Genomic DNA, 17,639 nt, shown 5'->3' on the forward strand with positions numbered 1-17,639 from the left:
TTCATCATGGGTTTTTCTCTCTACCTCCTGACTCTGCATCTTCTCCTTTCCCGCTGCACAGGTAGGAGACTCACACATAATATACACAGTATAACTGCATTTAAGCTAAATGCAGGAACTATGATGGGCTTCAGTTTTCTGCGCCTATTTTTTTAGTTTCAACTTGTTCTTGTTTAAGTCAAAAGGGTGGATATGACGATAAAACATCTGCAGCCACACTTGATTAAACATGCTGTAATTTGTGGGAAGACAAGTGCCATGAGATTATTAAGAATCAAAGCAGCAACACAACTATCTACAACATATTTTGAATTTTCTTGCTACTTCTTCATGAATGTTTAAATATTAACTGGAAAGATCACGAGCTGAACTGCAAACAGCAATGATTTTTATTACTAATTAATAGGCTCATTAGTTTTTCTATATGATTAAATGACAAAGCCCTGCAAATCATAGTGGAAAAAAGTGGATTAGAGGCAACATCAGATGTCTTTTTCTGTTGAAACAAAGTCCAAGACTCAAAAACAGTTCGTCTAGATCATGAAAGCAGTGGAAAAGCAACCAATTCTCCCATTTGGGGATGTGCAAATCTCACATCTGTGAGTTTTTCATTTTCCTAAAGTTTACGTAAAAAATTAATTGATTTTGAAAGTTTGCCGGGGAGCAGGTGTTTTGGCTTGCAGTTCACAAGAGTCACAAGAATGGAGCCATAAAAGTCAACAAACCAGTGTCTGCTTTGCAGCAATATCTTTCTCCAGTTTAAGAACACCTGCCACAAAAAACTCATCGCTACCAACCAGAACAAGTTGCAGAAGAGCCTCTAAGTGTCCTGAGCTACAATCCCATGAAAAGAACATTTCCACAGGTCCTAAGAACAACATTTTAATTTAAAGCAACCGTTTTCTTTATAATTTTATCAGTCTCTCACATCACTGTGGAGGAACTTTGGGCCGTTCTTATAGCTTGAACTGAACATAGCTTCAGGTTTGTGGTCCTGCTGCATCTTTTCAATCAGTTCCTGTCGACGAATTCACTACAAGGTGCCAAATTTCTGTGGCTCCAAATCAATCACTTATCATCACCACCTCGCCTGAAGCTGGTATTAGGTGTTTCTGTTTCTGCCAAACATGGCCAAATATCTCCACTGTGGTCTCCTCTGTCTAAAGGACATTGCTCCAGATGTCTTGTGGTTTCTGGTTACTGTAATGAACTTTAACATTTAGCCGAGGCCTGGAGTCTGAGATGTAGTGCTTGGATGTTTTTGCAGTTTCTGAGCGCTGCACAGTCTGACATATAAAATTTGCCGGGACTTCCACTCCTGGAAAGATTGTGACATCGTGTTAACAAACACCCGAGTGCTCCAGATCAGCAAACTGCCAAAACATCTGCTTTTACACAGGTGCTCACTCTATATTAAGTGCAACTGATCAGCAGCACCTGCTGTTACTTACCTTCTTAATTTCTGTCAATGCAGTAAGAGTTTAATTATTTTCTCACAGGGATTCACGTTGTCATGTGTAAGCTCCAAGTTTAGGCTGCATGGAGCCACTCTGAAAGCTCAGATGGTGAACTGTAGAAGATATTGTCAGTGTAAGGAAAGTAAAACTGGGAATTTAGCGAGGTAATCACTGCACAGACTTCACTCTGACTTTTCCCCGCTGCTCAGTCTCACACAGGTGAATGAACCAGGTGGTGTAAAGCCAGCCTCCAGCTGTGTATTGTTCTCAGTTGGTGAGAACCACTGTCCCCTTTTCAAAGGACGGCATTGTGGGAGTCAGCAGGGCTAATCTGTGTTCCTATATTAGCTAAATGGTTCTCTATAGCGGCTTTCATTCCCACTGCAGAGTCAAACACCGGACTTTCATTCACATCAGAAACACAATACACAACCACGGCACAACTCTAATAACGTCATCAGCACCTGCTGAATGAACACGCTTAATGCAGCGGTGCAGAGGCAGTTAAGGAGTCGGATAAAGCCACTTTGCACTGAAAGCAATCAGTGTAATAACAACCAGCTGACCTGGGTGATTAAAATCCGCCTGCATCTCTTCCACTCACTGTCACACACAGACACATTTTCCAACATTTAAACTGAGTAAAACATGTTTGAAAACTAAATGTAAGCTGCTAATTTATTTTATTGTAAGACCTTCGGTCAATATATTTTTATACTACTCTCTTGTTCTGGCACAGCTTTTGTTGTTCTTGTAAACAAAGGAAGTAAGTGTGGGGGTCTGTGAATTTGACTGAACACATTTTTGGATGTCTTTTTCACTTTTTGCAGAGGTGGGTTTTGTGCAACTTTTTCAAAGTGCACTGAGCTCAGCAGTCAGACTAAATTTGCAGGGAGGCAGGGTGATTCATTGTAATAAATCAATAAATCGTAAGGATCAGTCATTTGTAATCACACATCATTCTGTCTGTGCTTTATCAGATAACATATTAATGGACACAGCATATTTTTAACACACTGAGCACATGTGTCATGTGAAGACTAATAATATGTCAGCTGCAAAGTTCAGGTGCAGAGGACAAACACATGAGCAGATCAGCTAGTTGCTGACTAAGAAAAAAATAAACGCTGTGTCTAATAGAGCGTGAACTTAATTAATATTCATTTATTAACTGCAGGGAGACTGTTGGCCTGGCACAGCGCAGCACCATCCCGAACATAAATATAAGCGCTGTGTACACTGCAGGTTATGTGTGTCTGTTTGTGTGTGTTCCTGGGTCTAATCTCAGTGTTTTACTTTTTCTCCAGCTAACTGGTGTTATCAAAACCAGAATGCCTGTGATGACCCATGCAGAGGTAAGACTAGAAAGAAAGGAACCTACAAAATTTTAGAGGAAAATCCAAAAAGTGTCAAAGATCCTGCAAGTCAAGGATGTAAACCACTGCAATATGAACAATTCTTTAACCATTTATTTTATTATTGGGCTTAACCACAGAGGTTCTCACTGGCCTCCAAAAATCTGTTTGGTTAAACGTCATCAGTTTCAGAATAAAGTTATTGCATTTAACTTAAACTAAAACTAGATGTGGAAAATATAAAAACTAAATGGACTGATTCATATAGAGCACTTTTCTACTCTCTCAGAGTACTCCAAGCGCTCTATACAACATGCCACATACACTTTCTCTAAACATAGTGCTGTCTAACCACATTCATATTCCGATGGATGCATCGGAGAGCAACTTGGAGTTAGTATCTTGCCCAAGGATATTTGGCATGGAGGAGCCAGGGATTGAACCACCAACCTTCTGATCAGTAGGTGATCTACCTGCTCTACCTCCTGAGCTACAGCCACCAGGTGAAACACTGGACTTTTGAAAAATGAAAAAGATTTTCTGAACTTGGAAAACAATAGTTAAATGAATCAAGAATGACTCAGAGATCAAACCTTCACCAATGCAGCTCACTTTCTGAGCAGTATTTACTTTTAAAGGAATAGTCATTTATTTTATATATAAACATTTTATTTTCTTTGTACTTTAAGACATTTGTATTGCAAAAACAGGTGGAGGTCCTGTTATTTGTCCTGTTGAAACCCATTTTAATATATTTGACATAATTCTGAGTATAGTTAATTTGTTTATTTATGTGGCTATAATACACATGTGGCATTCATTCAAGTTTTGAAACACAAATTTATGTTATCTTCCAAATAAAATATTACTTATTCAGAAACATTGCACATGTATTAAAATTGTTTTAACTGTAATAACCTGTTAGTGTACTATACACAAAATCACAAACTACACTCAAAGCGTATCCCATGCCAAAAAGTTATTGTCATAGTTTCTAAGTTAGGAGTTATTTTGTTAGTTTTCCACCAACAAATCATTGAAGGTGTTTATTATTAAGGGGAAAAAATCCAAACCTATGTGAAAAATCGATTGCCCCCTAAGCCTAATAAGTGGTTGGAAGAACCTGAGCAGCAGCAGCTGCAGTCAAGAGTTTGCAATAACTGGCAATGAGTCTTTTACAGCACTGTGGAGGAATTTTGACCCACTCATCTTTGCAGAATTGCTGTAATTCAGCCACATTGGAGGGTTTTCGGACATAAACCACCTTTTTAAGGTCGTACCACAGCATCTCAGTTGGATTCAGGTCAGAACTTTGACTAGGCCACTCTAAAGTCTTCCATTTGTTTTTCTTAAGCCATTCAGAGGTGGACTTGCTTTTGTGTTTTGGATCATTGTCCTGCTGCAGAACCCAAGTGTGCTTCAGCTTGAGGTCATGGACAGATGGCCGGACATTCTCCTTCATGATTTGATAGACAGCAGAATTCATGGTTCATGGCAGCAAAACAGCCCCAGACCATTACACTACCATCATATTTTACTGTTGGTATGATGTTCCTTTTCTGAAATGCTGTGTTACTTCTACGTCAAAAGTACTGGGATACACACGTTCCAAAAAGTTCAACTTTTGTCTCGTCAGTCCACATTTTCCCAAATGTCAAGGGGATCGAAAAAATGTTGTTTACCCAATGTGAGACGAGGTTTTGTGTTCTTCATGGTCAGCAGTGGTCTTCTCGAACTCTCCCGTGGATTCCATTTCTGCCCAGTCTCTTTCTTAGTGTTGAATCATGAACTCTGACCTTAACTGAGGCAGTGAAGCCTGCAGTCCTTTAAAGTTTTCTGGGCTCTTTTGTGCCCTCTTGGAGTAATTTTGGTCAGCTGGCCATTCGTGGGAAGGTTCACCATTGTTCCAAGTCTTCTCCTCTTGTGTATAATGACTCTTCATCAGAGTCCCAAAATCTTAGAAATGGCCTTTTAACCCTTGATAGATGTCAGTGACTTTGTTTCTCAGGTGTTTCTTTAGATCGTGACATGATGTGTTGCTTTTTAAGATCTTTTACATGTGGTTTGTCACATTTAATTTGTGATTTAACAAGAGGGGCAATTACTTTTTCACACAGGACCAGGTAGGTTTAGGTTAGTTCACCCTTTCTCCCTCAATCAATAAAATCATAATCTAAAAAGTGCATTTTGTATTTACTCGCGTTATCTTTGTCTAATATTAAAATTTCTTTGATCATCTGAAACATGTAAGTATGACAAATATCCAAAACACTAGGAAATAATAAAGGGGGCAAACACTTTTTTAAAACACTTTTCCTTAAATATAATAACATTTTAAAAAAAGACTAAAACTAAAAACTGAAACTATTAACAAACTAAACTAAAACTAAACATCTTCAGACAAACTGAAACAAGGATACCCACATTGGAGACCAGCTAAAACTAAACTGCAAAATAAAAAGTAAAAAATTAAATAAAAATACAAAATTATAATAAAATTGCTACCAGTGTCCTGAAAGTGTCAAAAAAAATAATACACTATCAGATCACTATCAAAAACCAAATTAATATAGTAATATATTAAGTAATATAGTTGAAGACTAAAAACATGAAGGTGCCCATGAGAATCTTAATGCATCAGTTTGATGGTAATTCAAACAGTCAATTTCATCTTAAAGTTTCTTAATGTAACGAGAGATCTAAACCAAGATAATAAAAAAAACAAGATTCAGCTGTTAGTAAGTGCCACAGGACACAGGTGCAGTTTCTTGTGTTTGTGAGAAGCAAACCCAAAGTAGCAAAATGAAAGCAGAAGAAAGTGATGTTCATTCTCATTGAGATCTACAGCACCAGCAAATATTCGTCATTCATGAGGTGAATTGGCTGAGCACTATTCATTTTGTTGTTGCTTTATAAATTGAGTCTGACCTGCAGGCCTTTGCTGTGTGTCCTCTCCTGCCCCCTTCCTGTCTACTCTTGGCTGTTCAGCTGATGAACAAAGGCAAAAAAGCCCCAAAATAAGTCTTTAAAAAATACAATATGTAAGCGTTTACGTAAATAGGCAGGCATCCTGTCTTTTCAGCCAGCATGGGTGGGGGAGGCAATCTTCATGGACTCTCTGAGAGGCAGCACTCTGTATGGTCAGTGAAGCCTAAAATCTGATGATGCTGTTGCTTTTCCTGTTTGTGTCGCTTAGACCCCAACCACTGGGCTACTCAATTCCCAAAATGTGGAGGGTTACGCCAGTCACCGATTAACATCGTGACCAGCAAAGTCCACATCGACATCGCCCTGTCACCTTTCAACTTCATTGGCCACACCGACACAATCAACATGACAGTGGAAAACAAAGGGCACTCTGGTAATGAAGAGCCGATCTTATCCAGTCTGGCACACAGAGCGTGTTTTTTCCCTTAACGACAAAATACTTTCAACATGTTTACATAAAAATAACTGTTAAAGTAACATAATACCTTTGCTCAGTGACAATCTCTCGCCCCTGCAGCCCACTTTGCTTTGCCGGCGTCTGTTCGATTCATTGGGGGAGCTCTGCCAGGTCACTACAGAGCCGCCCAATTTCACCTCCACTGGGGAGGGAATGGGAGACCAGGATCAGAGCACACCATTGACGGAGAGAGATTCCCCATGGAGGTAAAGGAGTCATCATTAAAGTTATAAAAGATTTGAGTAGAGGTCAATAATTTTGTTGGCACATGGATTTGGTTTTCTGACATCAAAAATGTTCAAGCATGGCAGTTATGTTAGTGTGAAAAATTTCATGTTTTATTCCCTTATTATTCCCTTTTATTTACCTTAAATCTGCTCAGTAAGGCTAACAGATACACCACAATGACACAGGAGGGTCATTAATAACATTTTATTAATATTGTTATATCCATTGTTGAAAAAATTATGTGACTGATCTGATCTCTGAAAGCAGAAAGGGCCCTTGATGCAGTACAGTACTCTTTTCTTTATACAGATGCACATAGTCCACATTAAGGAGCCGTACAGCTCTCTGGCGGAGGCCGAACATGACACAGCAGGTATAGCTCTGCTCGCCTTCCTGTTTGAGGTAATACACTGTGATGTTTTCACCTTCTTCATAAAATGTTAAGACGTGACTTGCGGCATAGTATTGATGGTATCTTTCTAGGAAACAGCGGATGATCATCCTCATTTGGACACAGTAATAGATGCGCTGGGCCGCGTACAAAACAACGGTATGTATGCTGTTAATTTGCAGCTCTTTGGTTGGAAGAAACTGATTTCTGTGGATAGGTGTGCTTTATACATATAACCAGTTGAGGAGTATCTGCAATTAATCGATTGATTGTAATCTATCTTCCCATCTGTGATTTGCAGGAGATCAAATACTTAAATTCAATAAGTCAGTTTATTGCTTTCATGTAATAATTTTTTTCAGGATTTTTGGTGGATAATCTGTTTCTCTCCATTAAAATAAAGTGAGGAGTTGATCCAGATTGGGATCAAATAATTGTTTCCCACATCAGGGCACAATAAGCTTTATTCAGTCCTGACTTTGCTTCTTTCTTTGTCACATGAAGGCAGCACCACAGTGATCCCAAACTTTAGACTCGGTGACATTATCCCAGCTGCAAAGGACCTACAAGGTTACTACCGCTACGTGGGCTCCATGACAACGCCGGGATGTGAGCAGGCAGTTGCCTGGACAGTGTTTCACAGGAAGCTGGCCATCAGTAGTCGACAGGTAAGCAAGAATAAATAAGTGAAAGAGATAAAAGGCTCACAGTAGAGAAACTAGTGCTTTTGGTTGCATTTCATCCATAAACCTGTGAACCTCCAAACGGACATTTCTTTACTCTTTCACAATGTAAACAAAAACAGCATATTTGAAGAAGTTATGGAGATGTGATATTAAATTGCAAAATAAAACTAGTAAAACTACAAAAGTAGAAAACGCCTGGGGGAAGAAAAAAACTTTTCAGAAACACTTTGCATTTAAGAGGTCAAGACCTACAACAACTTTCCTTCTTTAAACAACTCTTCATCTCCTCAAACACATTTTTTCCCTCTCCACTTCACAGCTGGATGCGATAGTTAAGCAGTGTCGCTTTTGGACAGGGCATCCCATGACTGACATTTTCCGACCTACGCAGCCGCTGGATGGCAGGATTGTGTACTCCTCAAAGTCGGGTACAGCTCAGACAACTGCGACACATTTTTGGTGTCTGTTTTTATCATTTGTGACTGTTACGCTGGGTCTGGCACACTGAATGCGCAGCAAGAAATGGGCATAGTCTTCAAGTCTGAACAGCGAAGCCAACGCACAAAGTCTTAAATCTGCATTTTTTCTTATGGCCAGCAGGGAGTGACTTCTCAAAGTCTGATTGTATATATACAGTTCTGTGAAAAAGTATTTGCCCTTTATAACCCCTTCCTTGGGTTATAACTTCAGTAAACATTTTCTTGATGAATCTTAGTCACATGATAAAGCATGATGTATCGTTAGTAAGTAATGGTCCCTTTTTGAGTTCAGCAGAAGTACATAGAGCTAGATACACACAGCTCAGCCTTCCTCTGCAGATCAGAGGGTATGCAAAAATTAGAGATGCAAAGAAATGTTTTTATTAAAAATGCCACTGCTACCCTTAAAAGGGGCAGTTGTTTTGCGTTAACTATTGGTAATGTATTCATACTTAATCATTTTTTAAGATGATCCATTTTTCCTGACAAATTACCATCAATTAAAGTTGATCACATCAGCAGCAATGCCCACATTTAGGTACATGACTGCCAGGCAGTGTCTCGTACAACCCTATTAGATAGTTTTCTCCTAGCACCACCATCAGGTCCACTGACTCACAGTCAGTGGACCAGTGTCAAACTTATTTCCTTAGAGATTATTAAAGTGTTCTGATTCTGAAGATACTGGATTGTTTGTCCTTAAATCTGTACAGATTCACATATTGTACTGAGCAGAATGATAACAACAGCCTTTAGAGGAACTGGTCTCAGTCACCAAACTAATTCGGTAGTGGTGTGAAAATGATTCAGGCAAGTTTTGACTAAAATGTGAGTGCACTCGGCTCCTGTAGCCTGATGTCGCAGCTATGGTGGAGCATGCAAAGAATGGCAGCTTCCACAGTAATACTAGTTAAAACAGCTAACTGGGCGTGTTTCATAAATGCAAACATATATGTGCTATTTAAGAAGACCTTCTTCCTATATTTACTTTCTTCCTCCCCACCATAGACATATCTGAGCTACATGAACGTTTTCTGGTGATTTGAAGGGATGCATGATGATTCTTTGGGATTTTTCTCTTTGTGGAAAGAAGCTGAAAGAAAGAAAAACAAACCGATCAACTGATTCAGACCAGACCAATTTAAAACGTTGAAACCATAAAGCAGCACCATCTTCATCTCAAACAGAAATTTGTATGATGATCAAATTTAATTAGCACATGCCGACTTCAGCTGAAGCCGCTAACATGGCAGTAGATTTGAATTTGAAAGTATTACTGACTTCAATTATGTCAGTATTTCTGACCTAGGAAACTGAAAACCAACATAGTATGTGTGTGAGCTTTAGTACCCTGCAGCACTTGGGGCTTTAGGGGGGAGGTCAGTTTTTAATATTCATGTTTTACTGCTTTATATTAACGCTTATTTTCTCCTAGATGTTTTTGTGGACAAAAGTAATAAACCGATATATAGAATTAGAGGTTTAACATATTTTTCTTTCTTTTTCAAAACATGAGAGATTCTTTAAATAATAACCTTTATTCTACTATTTTTGTCGTTGCTTTTCATGTATATATTTGTATCTTTGTTGTTTAGAGAGTTTAACAAAGCATTTGGTAATTAAGGCATCTCAAATGTACCTGTGCATGTTTTAATTAAGATCTAAACTCCAGTAATCCTCCAGCAATCCAATGAGCAGTATGTAGAGTGGTCGCCCCATGATAGGAAGGTCGGGGGTTCGAATACACTGAACAGCTACCCTGAGGTACCACTTAGCGAGGCACTCTCCCTACACACTGATCCCCGGTGCGCCTGCCCTCTGCTTCCCTGAGTGAATGGGTCAAATGCAGAGACAGTAATTTCCCCACGGGGATCAATGAAGTATACATTAATATTAATCCTCTGCCAGAGTAATAACTTGTTCTTGACTTCTTATGATGTGCAAAATCCAAACCCAAAACTTCAATCAGTAAACTAACAGCTGACGTCAGTGGATTTATCTGAACCCTTACTGTGAGTGAGACTGATTTTATATTGAGTATTCACCAATTTGGATTTCTACAGATTCAATTAGATCAGTTTAAAATGAATGAAACTGACTGTTTTAAGCACCATGGAAATAAATCTGCCTTGCAGTTCATTCTGCCCCGGTCAGTTGTGTTTATCATAGCCGACTGTTGGTAACTTTGTTCATATACAACAGGAAACCATGCTTGCATTACATGACTTCACTGGTAAACGGCCACACTGGAGCATTTAAATAAACAGGCACCTCAGAGTTTCTCTCAATTGTCAGCGCAGGTGTGAATCCTGCATAAACCTGCCATAAAGTAATGTTGGATCCACTTATGTGACATAAATAAATACACGTTCTTGTCTGTGCAGTAAAATAGGCTGTGTGTGTCTTTAGGATGGCTAGAGAGTAAAGTAAATCACATCAGATGTTTTTGTGGTGGAAATCAGACTTATTAATCAACCTGCCATGGCACTATTTATTTTCTTTTCAGGTATTTAAAACTGGTCAGTTTCCAGTTTGTACACAATCAATGACAAACATCACATGTTTGCACAGGATGGAAATGGCACTCCATATTAAAGAGAGAAGAGTGAAATGTTTGGGAGGCAATGTGGTTCTCAAAGTATAAAGATTTCACTTCAACCTCGCTCTGCAAATCTGATTCTAAAGGTTACACCGAGTGACACCGAGAGGTCACTGTGCGTGTTTCTTCAGCCAGTTCCTCAGATGCTCCACCTGTGCAGCGACGCTACTCTTAGCTGTGCCTCCAGGGGCGCTGTACTGCTCCACACTGCTCCTGTAGTCCCACACTGAGGACACGTCACTTCCAAACAGAGGGCTGAAGGTACAGAGCAGACAAAGAAAAGACAAAGATAAGAAAGAGGAGTTTAAAATTATGGTATGAAAAACATGATAGAAATCAAAAGAAGAGAAAATGATTCATTTGGAAGGTTTTAGGCTTTTAGTTTAAAGGTCTGTGTGTGTGAGAAGAAGACAGCCACCTTATAGCAGTGAGATCTTCCACAGTGAGCTGATTCAGGGCAATGTTTTTGGATTCAGCTGTAAACACAGCTTTGCCAGAGAGACCATGGGCCTCTCTGAATGGTACCTGCAACACACAATAACACACAGCTACACTGTAACACACAACATGCAGAAATGCAGGAAAGTATTTTGCAGTGAAAAATTAATGTGAATAAACTCATATAAAAAAAAAAAGAAAAAGAATGACAAAACAGACCCTTGCTGACAGATTTATGTCTCCTTCCAGGATCAAACAGGGTAGCTTTCACTTGTTAGATAAACCACTACCCAGAGACACTAGTTTACCTAGGACTAGTTACTAGGACTAATAAACTTGTATCCTAATAAAGGCTATGAAGAGTGTTTGAATTCCTGTACAAACTGTAGACATCATTTGAAATCATTTCTTTGTAATTACTTCCTCGAATATTGTACACAACTAAACTACAAAACTGATACTCAGTAATTTGTTATGTTCTAAAAATATCTGCAAGACAAAATTGTAATTTCAAAAAAAATAATAATATAGATTAATTTCATATCCTGAATATCTATAACATAATAGTTAACATCTACATAATATAATATTTTAAGGATATATGATCTACTCACCCCCTTCCTCACAAGGTAGTAGGCCAGATCAGTAGCCAGCATGTCAGGACTGAGAGCAGCTTCCATCACAGTCTGATTGATCTAAAAAAAATAAGCAAAAATTAAAGGACACCCTGAACCTTTGCAAGATTATTTGTACAGTGAAAAAAGACTGAAGAAAAACTGAAATTCCTCTTCTTGTTTGGAAAACTGTCTCAACTTCCAGCCTTGAGTTTATGGAGCCAGAACTTAAAACCCTACAAAATCTTTCTACGTTAATGTCGTTTGCTAGTCTCCACAGAGAATCAGCTCTGTCAAATCCTCAGCAGTGCTTGTAATAAAATGTTTAATGCTGCAAGATGACTGACAGTGATGCAATTCTCATAATCCACCTCTGCATACAAATACTGCAGCTAAAACTGCCACGATGTCACTGAAGTGTGGAAATGATTCAGCTTTAAATGAAGCATCTCATTAACCACACAGGAGTTACTGTTTCCATATTAACTTTTTAACATAGTCTTTATGGAAATCAATTACCATCTACAAACCAAGAAATGTATTCGGTTTATTTTTCAAAGGAAACAGCAGTGAACTGATTGTCTGACCTTCAGAGTTGACATGACTCCAGTGGTCACCTGCAGCACAGCCTGAACATTATCATAGCAGTCAAACATGGCCTCCTTATCCTCCTGAAGGGTGAGCACGGTGATAAAGAGAGCTGGATATTAGGAGAAACTTGACTTCCTTCCAAGTGAAACCACGTGAAGACAGACTTTCATACCTGTAGGTCCTTGTTGTACGTGCTCGGTAGGCTCTTCAGCGTCATCATGAAGCCCGCACACTGAAATACAAAAATCACAGGAAGAGTTTTGTGAGAAAACTGCAGCGAGTAAAGAATGAAAGCAGTAAAGACTATGAGAGCACAGCACGTCTGAATGCTCATGAAAGGTGATACTGTTGTAGCTGCAAGGCAGACAACTACAATAAAACTATTATCACCCTCCACACTGAAGAGCCTCTGCCTCCTGTTCCCAGGTTTCATCATACAGAGCTGTGTTGATGATGAATTATGAAGGATCTATTGTATCACTATAATAAAATATTAAATTATTAGAAAATAGACTATTTATTAACATGTGTTTTTCTCCAGTTTGGCACTGTACTTTCATACTGAAACCAGCCAACTGTGATTCTAGTGACGGAAAACTAGTGACTGCTTTAGGACACACGAGGGCGCTGGTACTGCAGAGGAAAAACAAGCTGTTCTCCAGAGAGGAAAATCTACAGTTAGTTCCACTTTTAAACATATTGACCCTTTTTTAAAAAGTTAAAATATGAAAGCAAAGAATCAACTATTTACAACAGGAAGAAACAGGATTTAGGGTCTACACTTGAACTAATGGAAGTGATCTCACACAGCACATTACAGCTATACCAAGATATTGAAAAGAGTTATTGTAGCATCATTGGTGTTTCTATATTATACTTCTTTTTTTTTTAAGTTATCTGGCAAAATAAAATTGCAAGTGTGAGCTACTGACATGCGTAGAAAGACAGCATTAAAGCCAACCCTTCAGGCTTACCCTGCCAAAGGCACGACCTGCTTTACTCCTGATCAGCTCCAAACTGTCAGCATTTTTTTTCTGGGGCATCAGACTGCTGCCGGTGCTACACACAGACACACAAATATACATGAAGGGCAATGAAAATGCAGCATAAAATAGAGTAGGTCATAGCAGAGAGATCAGTGCTAAATGGACACAACTACAGAGAAAATAATGATTCAAACATAACATTTCACTTTATTAACTTATAACACAGCTTCGTGACTGCAGCCTTTGCACTTTGGTTGCTGTAAATGTTGAATGATGAGATGTAGACTTTTAGGCTCCGTTTTATTATAGATTAAATACCAAGATTATGCTCACAGAAATCCAGTGAACTGTCAAACCTCTACAGCACAGGTGTCGAACTCCAGGCCTCGAGGACCGGTGTCCTGGAGGTTTTATATGTGCCCTTGATCCAACACAGCTGATTCAAATGGCTAAATGACCTCCTCAACATGTCTTGAAGTTCCTTTTCCTTTGCTTGCTGCAGCATTCCGATCTCTGTCTAACTGTGATTGGATGTATAGATTAGCATTATTGCAGTTTCTTTATTTGTTGTTGCTTTAGATTGTTTAATTGAATTATTAGTTTTACACTGATTATTGATTTAATTTGCCTTGAAACTACCTGTAAAATAGGTAATAAGAAACTTTCATGAAGTAAATAAACTGCTGAACAGCTCTCCTCTTATGTGCCAGTAATTTTTTTCCAATATGTAAATCACAGATCTTTACATACATTGATTTTATATGAAAGCGGTGTTTCATGTAATATTGAAGTTCATGCACAATGTCACAAATCTTGCTAAAGAACTGCAAAATAAAAGCATGAACCGACCTGTAGGCATCAGAGAGCGTGATGAAGGAGAACTCTTTTGTGCTGTACAGTATCAGGTCCTCGGCCATCTTACTGAGATGGGTCAAACACAACGAAGCCCAGAACAAGAACTCAGCTAAATAAACAGACAAGTGAACATGAAAGGACTCAGAGTAGAGTTCATGTTTTTCACTGCTTGGATCCATTTTAGTCTGAAAGCTTCCTGGTGTGTACAGTTTACAGTACATACCAACAAAGTCTCTTTGGCCTGTGGCATCCATGCTGTTTAGACTGATGCTATCAAACCCCAGCTCTGCAGATCCAGAGGACAGCAAATGTTGTAATTTCTGCTCATTTTTGAATTCATATTTTATAAAAAAACAACAGTTAAATGACAAGAAGACATTGGTAACAAAAAGCCAATTGGCCTGACCTCTCTGCAGGAGCTCTCTGTCGATGTCGAATGGAGTCCCAGCGATGGCGCCACTGAAAACAACAGGATTCATTTTATCATATCTGTGAGACCAAAATGAAAGTCACACACGAGCGCGTTCAGGGCGTACCTGCCGAGAGGTAAAACGTTAACTCTTTTCTTGAGCTCCTGAAGCCGCTCCACATCTCTGCTGAGGGCAACAGCGTGGCTGGAGACAGAGATGCACGAGACTGACGTGAACATCACACTGTCTTAATGAAAGGCGGGAAAATTGCAAATATGTCAGTACAGGAAGATCACCTCAGAATCCAGTGGCTCCATCTGATTGGCTGTGCCCTCTGCATGTGGGTGTAACCAGGAAAAAGGACTTCAATTTCTCTGAGTTTCAGAAAAAGTGATGGAAAATATCATTTTTTAAAAACTGCAAGGTTACAGCAGAGCACATGTTTACGAATGCCAGCGTGTGTTTGTCTCACGCTGCCGCCCGCTCCACCATGGTAGTTATCAACTGAAGCGCGTTGTCCGTAAGGGTTGAGATTGCGCTTCGCAGCCACAACCTCATGTCAGTCACCACCTGATCAATCAAAACACACAGAGGGTAATATTTTAATCTTTTCTATTCTATAACAGTTAAATCATTACAGTTTTAATATCACAAACACAGACCTGGTCATTCCTGCTCCTGCCTGTGTGCAGCTTCCCTGCAGGTGCACCAATCAGCTCCTGAGAAAACATGTAGCCACACGACTATGACATCTGTCACCACAGCGATCACCAAGCCCTCAACGGAGGAGGAGATCAGTGTTTTATAGCCCAAAACTGAAACAATAAAACACTCAAATTACATTTTATCGTTGGCAGTTTTTTTCTTCTATATCCTCCACACATCAGGGTAAGACCAAAGCGATTTTACAGAATCTTACGCTCATCAAATAGAAATCGCAACAGCCATCAGGAGCGATAAATAGTATCTGAACCCAATATATGTGTATACATTTTTTTAATTGTTTTCAGCAGTGATAGCACACGCATTTAGTGTTCTACTAAAATCAACAGTAGAGTTTATAAATGTAATTTTCATTGTTTTCTGGAAAATACTGATGTGGAATAAGCTCTATCAAGCTTCTGCTGCACCATGCAGCACTTCTTGGTAGGATCAATTCAACAATTAGAACACTGTGCAAAACATAACCTGTATATTTTTAAAAATACTTCTCTGCTTCCACTATGCTCCATTTCCCTTTCTTCTTTCTCCTCTAACCCCAACCAGTCACCTCATATGGCTGTGCCTCCCTGAGTCTGGTCCTGTTGGAGGTCTCTGCCACTGTCACCAAGCACTACCTCATAAGTCGAACTCTGTTCACTGCACTTTTCTTTTTAATGTTGTAGGGTCTTTGCCTTATGATATAAAGCATATTGAACTGAGTGTTGCCATGAAAACGAAAGGAAAAAGAAATTCTACAAGCCATAACTCACCTTTAGTCTGCGCTCATTGGCGGTATGAATATCTTCATCTCCGGGTTTGATGACAAAAACACCTCTAGACCACTCATCAGAAATCTGCAGAAACAAATAGGGACTATTTTAAAATATAATCCGTAAATAAAATATATTAATACATAGGAAGTTTTCAGTAACTGTGCATGAGTATAGCAAATGTCAGTCCTGGTTACATATTGACAATCGCACCAATAAAGCAGAACCTCAGGACAGAGAGGGCACCCTAAAAAATGAGCTGCATGAAAGAAGAACTAAGGCTGTTTAGCAGCTGACAGATGTCACATGATGACACCATTGTGCAGCTCACACTCAGAGGAATCCTGCACCATGGCACATTTTCAGCTGTCATCTATTAACCAGCCAAAGGGAAGGCAGTGATTCACATAACCATGCAAGTGATTTTCTGCTACTGCCAGCCTGTGGTTGCCCTGAACTATCTTTCTTAGTTGTGGTTTATGTTGTGACTTCACCTGAGCCATTCCGTGTAAGATCTGCTCCATTTCGTCCGTGCTGACAAGCTTTGCCCTCTCCAGAGCTTTAACATAAGCCTTGCTCCCACGGATGTCTGCATCCCACATCCTCTGGTCATAAGCGATTGAGGCATTGAACTTCTCCATAATAGGATCGGTGTCTCCAACAAATCGACCTCCCCAGAGTTTACTTCCCTGAGAAGGAAAAGGGTAACATGAAAAAAGTAAAGAAAAATTCAAATAGGTCAAAACATGAACTTTACAAGGTAAAACTCCATGGCTTTGGTTAGTTTATTGTTAGCTAATGTGCCCTCAATGGAGAAGAGACCCCAGTTTGACAGCTTGCTTTTGTTGTTAAGTGTCCAGCTGGGTATTAAAACAACAAACGCGCCAATGGCCGTACGTCGTTTGCACGCTTACCTCTGTACTGGCCATGTTTAACTGACGGTAGGCGTCTGTAGCGATGTAATGTTGGTTTTGTAGTTTAGCTGAATTAACGCTGAAGCACTCAGACGTGCGGCGAGAACGAGGCTGCTGCCACTGAAGCGGTTGGTGTCGCTTTAAAAAACGTCAGAGGAGACGTCCCGGCGTCTTGCTACGTTTAGGGCTCCGTTGCAACGTAACAGGTGTGCAGTCAGCAGAGTTGACGTCGTTCCGTCAGGAAACGTCTTTTTTTATTATTATTATTAAAATGTTGTACTCTTGATTTCAAACATGGTATCTTGGAAATTGTCTGTAAGATATATTAATTAAATCCTAAATGTTGATGACATTTTTTTTACTTTTTACAACACTTTTGCGAGGGAGTATATCTTATGTTTTTCATGGTTGAACATTTAACTCTTTGGAAAGACCTCCAAAGTTATATATTTTGCTAAACTAAACCAACAATTAACACAGAAATGTTTACAGTGATGGTGGATTAATTATCATTCTATCAGCACTGAACAAAGATGCATGTTGGATTTGTAAGAAAATTAAAACCAAAAACTTTTTAATGAAGACGAATACTTCTTAAGGAGACAAGTACACATATTTTGAACATGTCTACTGGAAACTATTTAAGTTGCACTGACTGCTGATAGCAAACACAACCATATATTTAACATTTATCTGCATTGCTTTTGTGACTTTGATTC

General features: G+C 39.2%; 2 protein-coding genes across 2 annotated transcripts; one reads left to right on the top strand and one right to left on the bottom strand.

Annotated features, from left to right (window-relative positions):
* Nucleotides 1–6: 6 nt before the first annotated feature.
* ca4c (carbonic anhydrase IV c) lies at nt 7–8,070 on the top strand. The gene is made up of 8 exons (XM_085364588.1): nt 7–61; nt 2,765–2,812; nt 6,009–6,173; nt 6,318–6,463; nt 6,795–6,887; nt 6,969–7,035; nt 7,381–7,544; nt 7,882–8,070. The coding sequence occupies exons 1-8, from the start codon at nt 7–9 to the stop codon at nt 8,068–8,070; spliced, it is 927 nt and encodes a 308-aa protein (XP_085220714.1).
* A 2,558-nt stretch (nt 8,071–10,628) lies between these two features.
* On the bottom strand, nt 10,629–17,045 carry asl (argininosuccinate lyase). Its single transcript, XM_085363894.1, has 16 exons — nt 16,921–17,045; nt 16,501–16,695; nt 16,007–16,090; nt 15,197–15,253; nt 15,007–15,104; nt 14,831–14,908; nt 14,661–14,738; nt 14,531–14,583; nt 14,348–14,410; nt 14,119–14,233; nt 13,258–13,342; nt 12,456–12,515; nt 12,280–12,363; nt 11,693–11,773; nt 11,059–11,165; nt 10,629–10,895 (listed from the first exon to the last, which is right to left on the bottom strand). The coding sequence occupies exons 1-16, from the start codon at nt 16,933–16,935 to the stop codon at nt 10,751–10,753; spliced, it is 1,398 nt and encodes a 465-aa protein (XP_085220020.1). The 5' UTR covers nt 16,936–17,045; the 3' UTR covers nt 10,629–10,750.
* Between the last annotated feature and the right edge of the window lie 594 nt (nt 17,046–17,639).

The sequence above is a fragment of the Diplotaxodon limnothrissa genome, linkage group LG10 (genome assembly GCF_057381915.1).
Source record: "Diplotaxodon limnothrissa isolate DT_005_m linkage group LG10, D_limnothrissa_male_GT1.1, whole genome shotgun sequence".
In the NCBI taxonomy this organism is placed as follows: Eukaryota; Metazoa; Chordata; class Actinopteri; order Cichliformes; family Cichlidae; genus Diplotaxodon; species Diplotaxodon limnothrissa.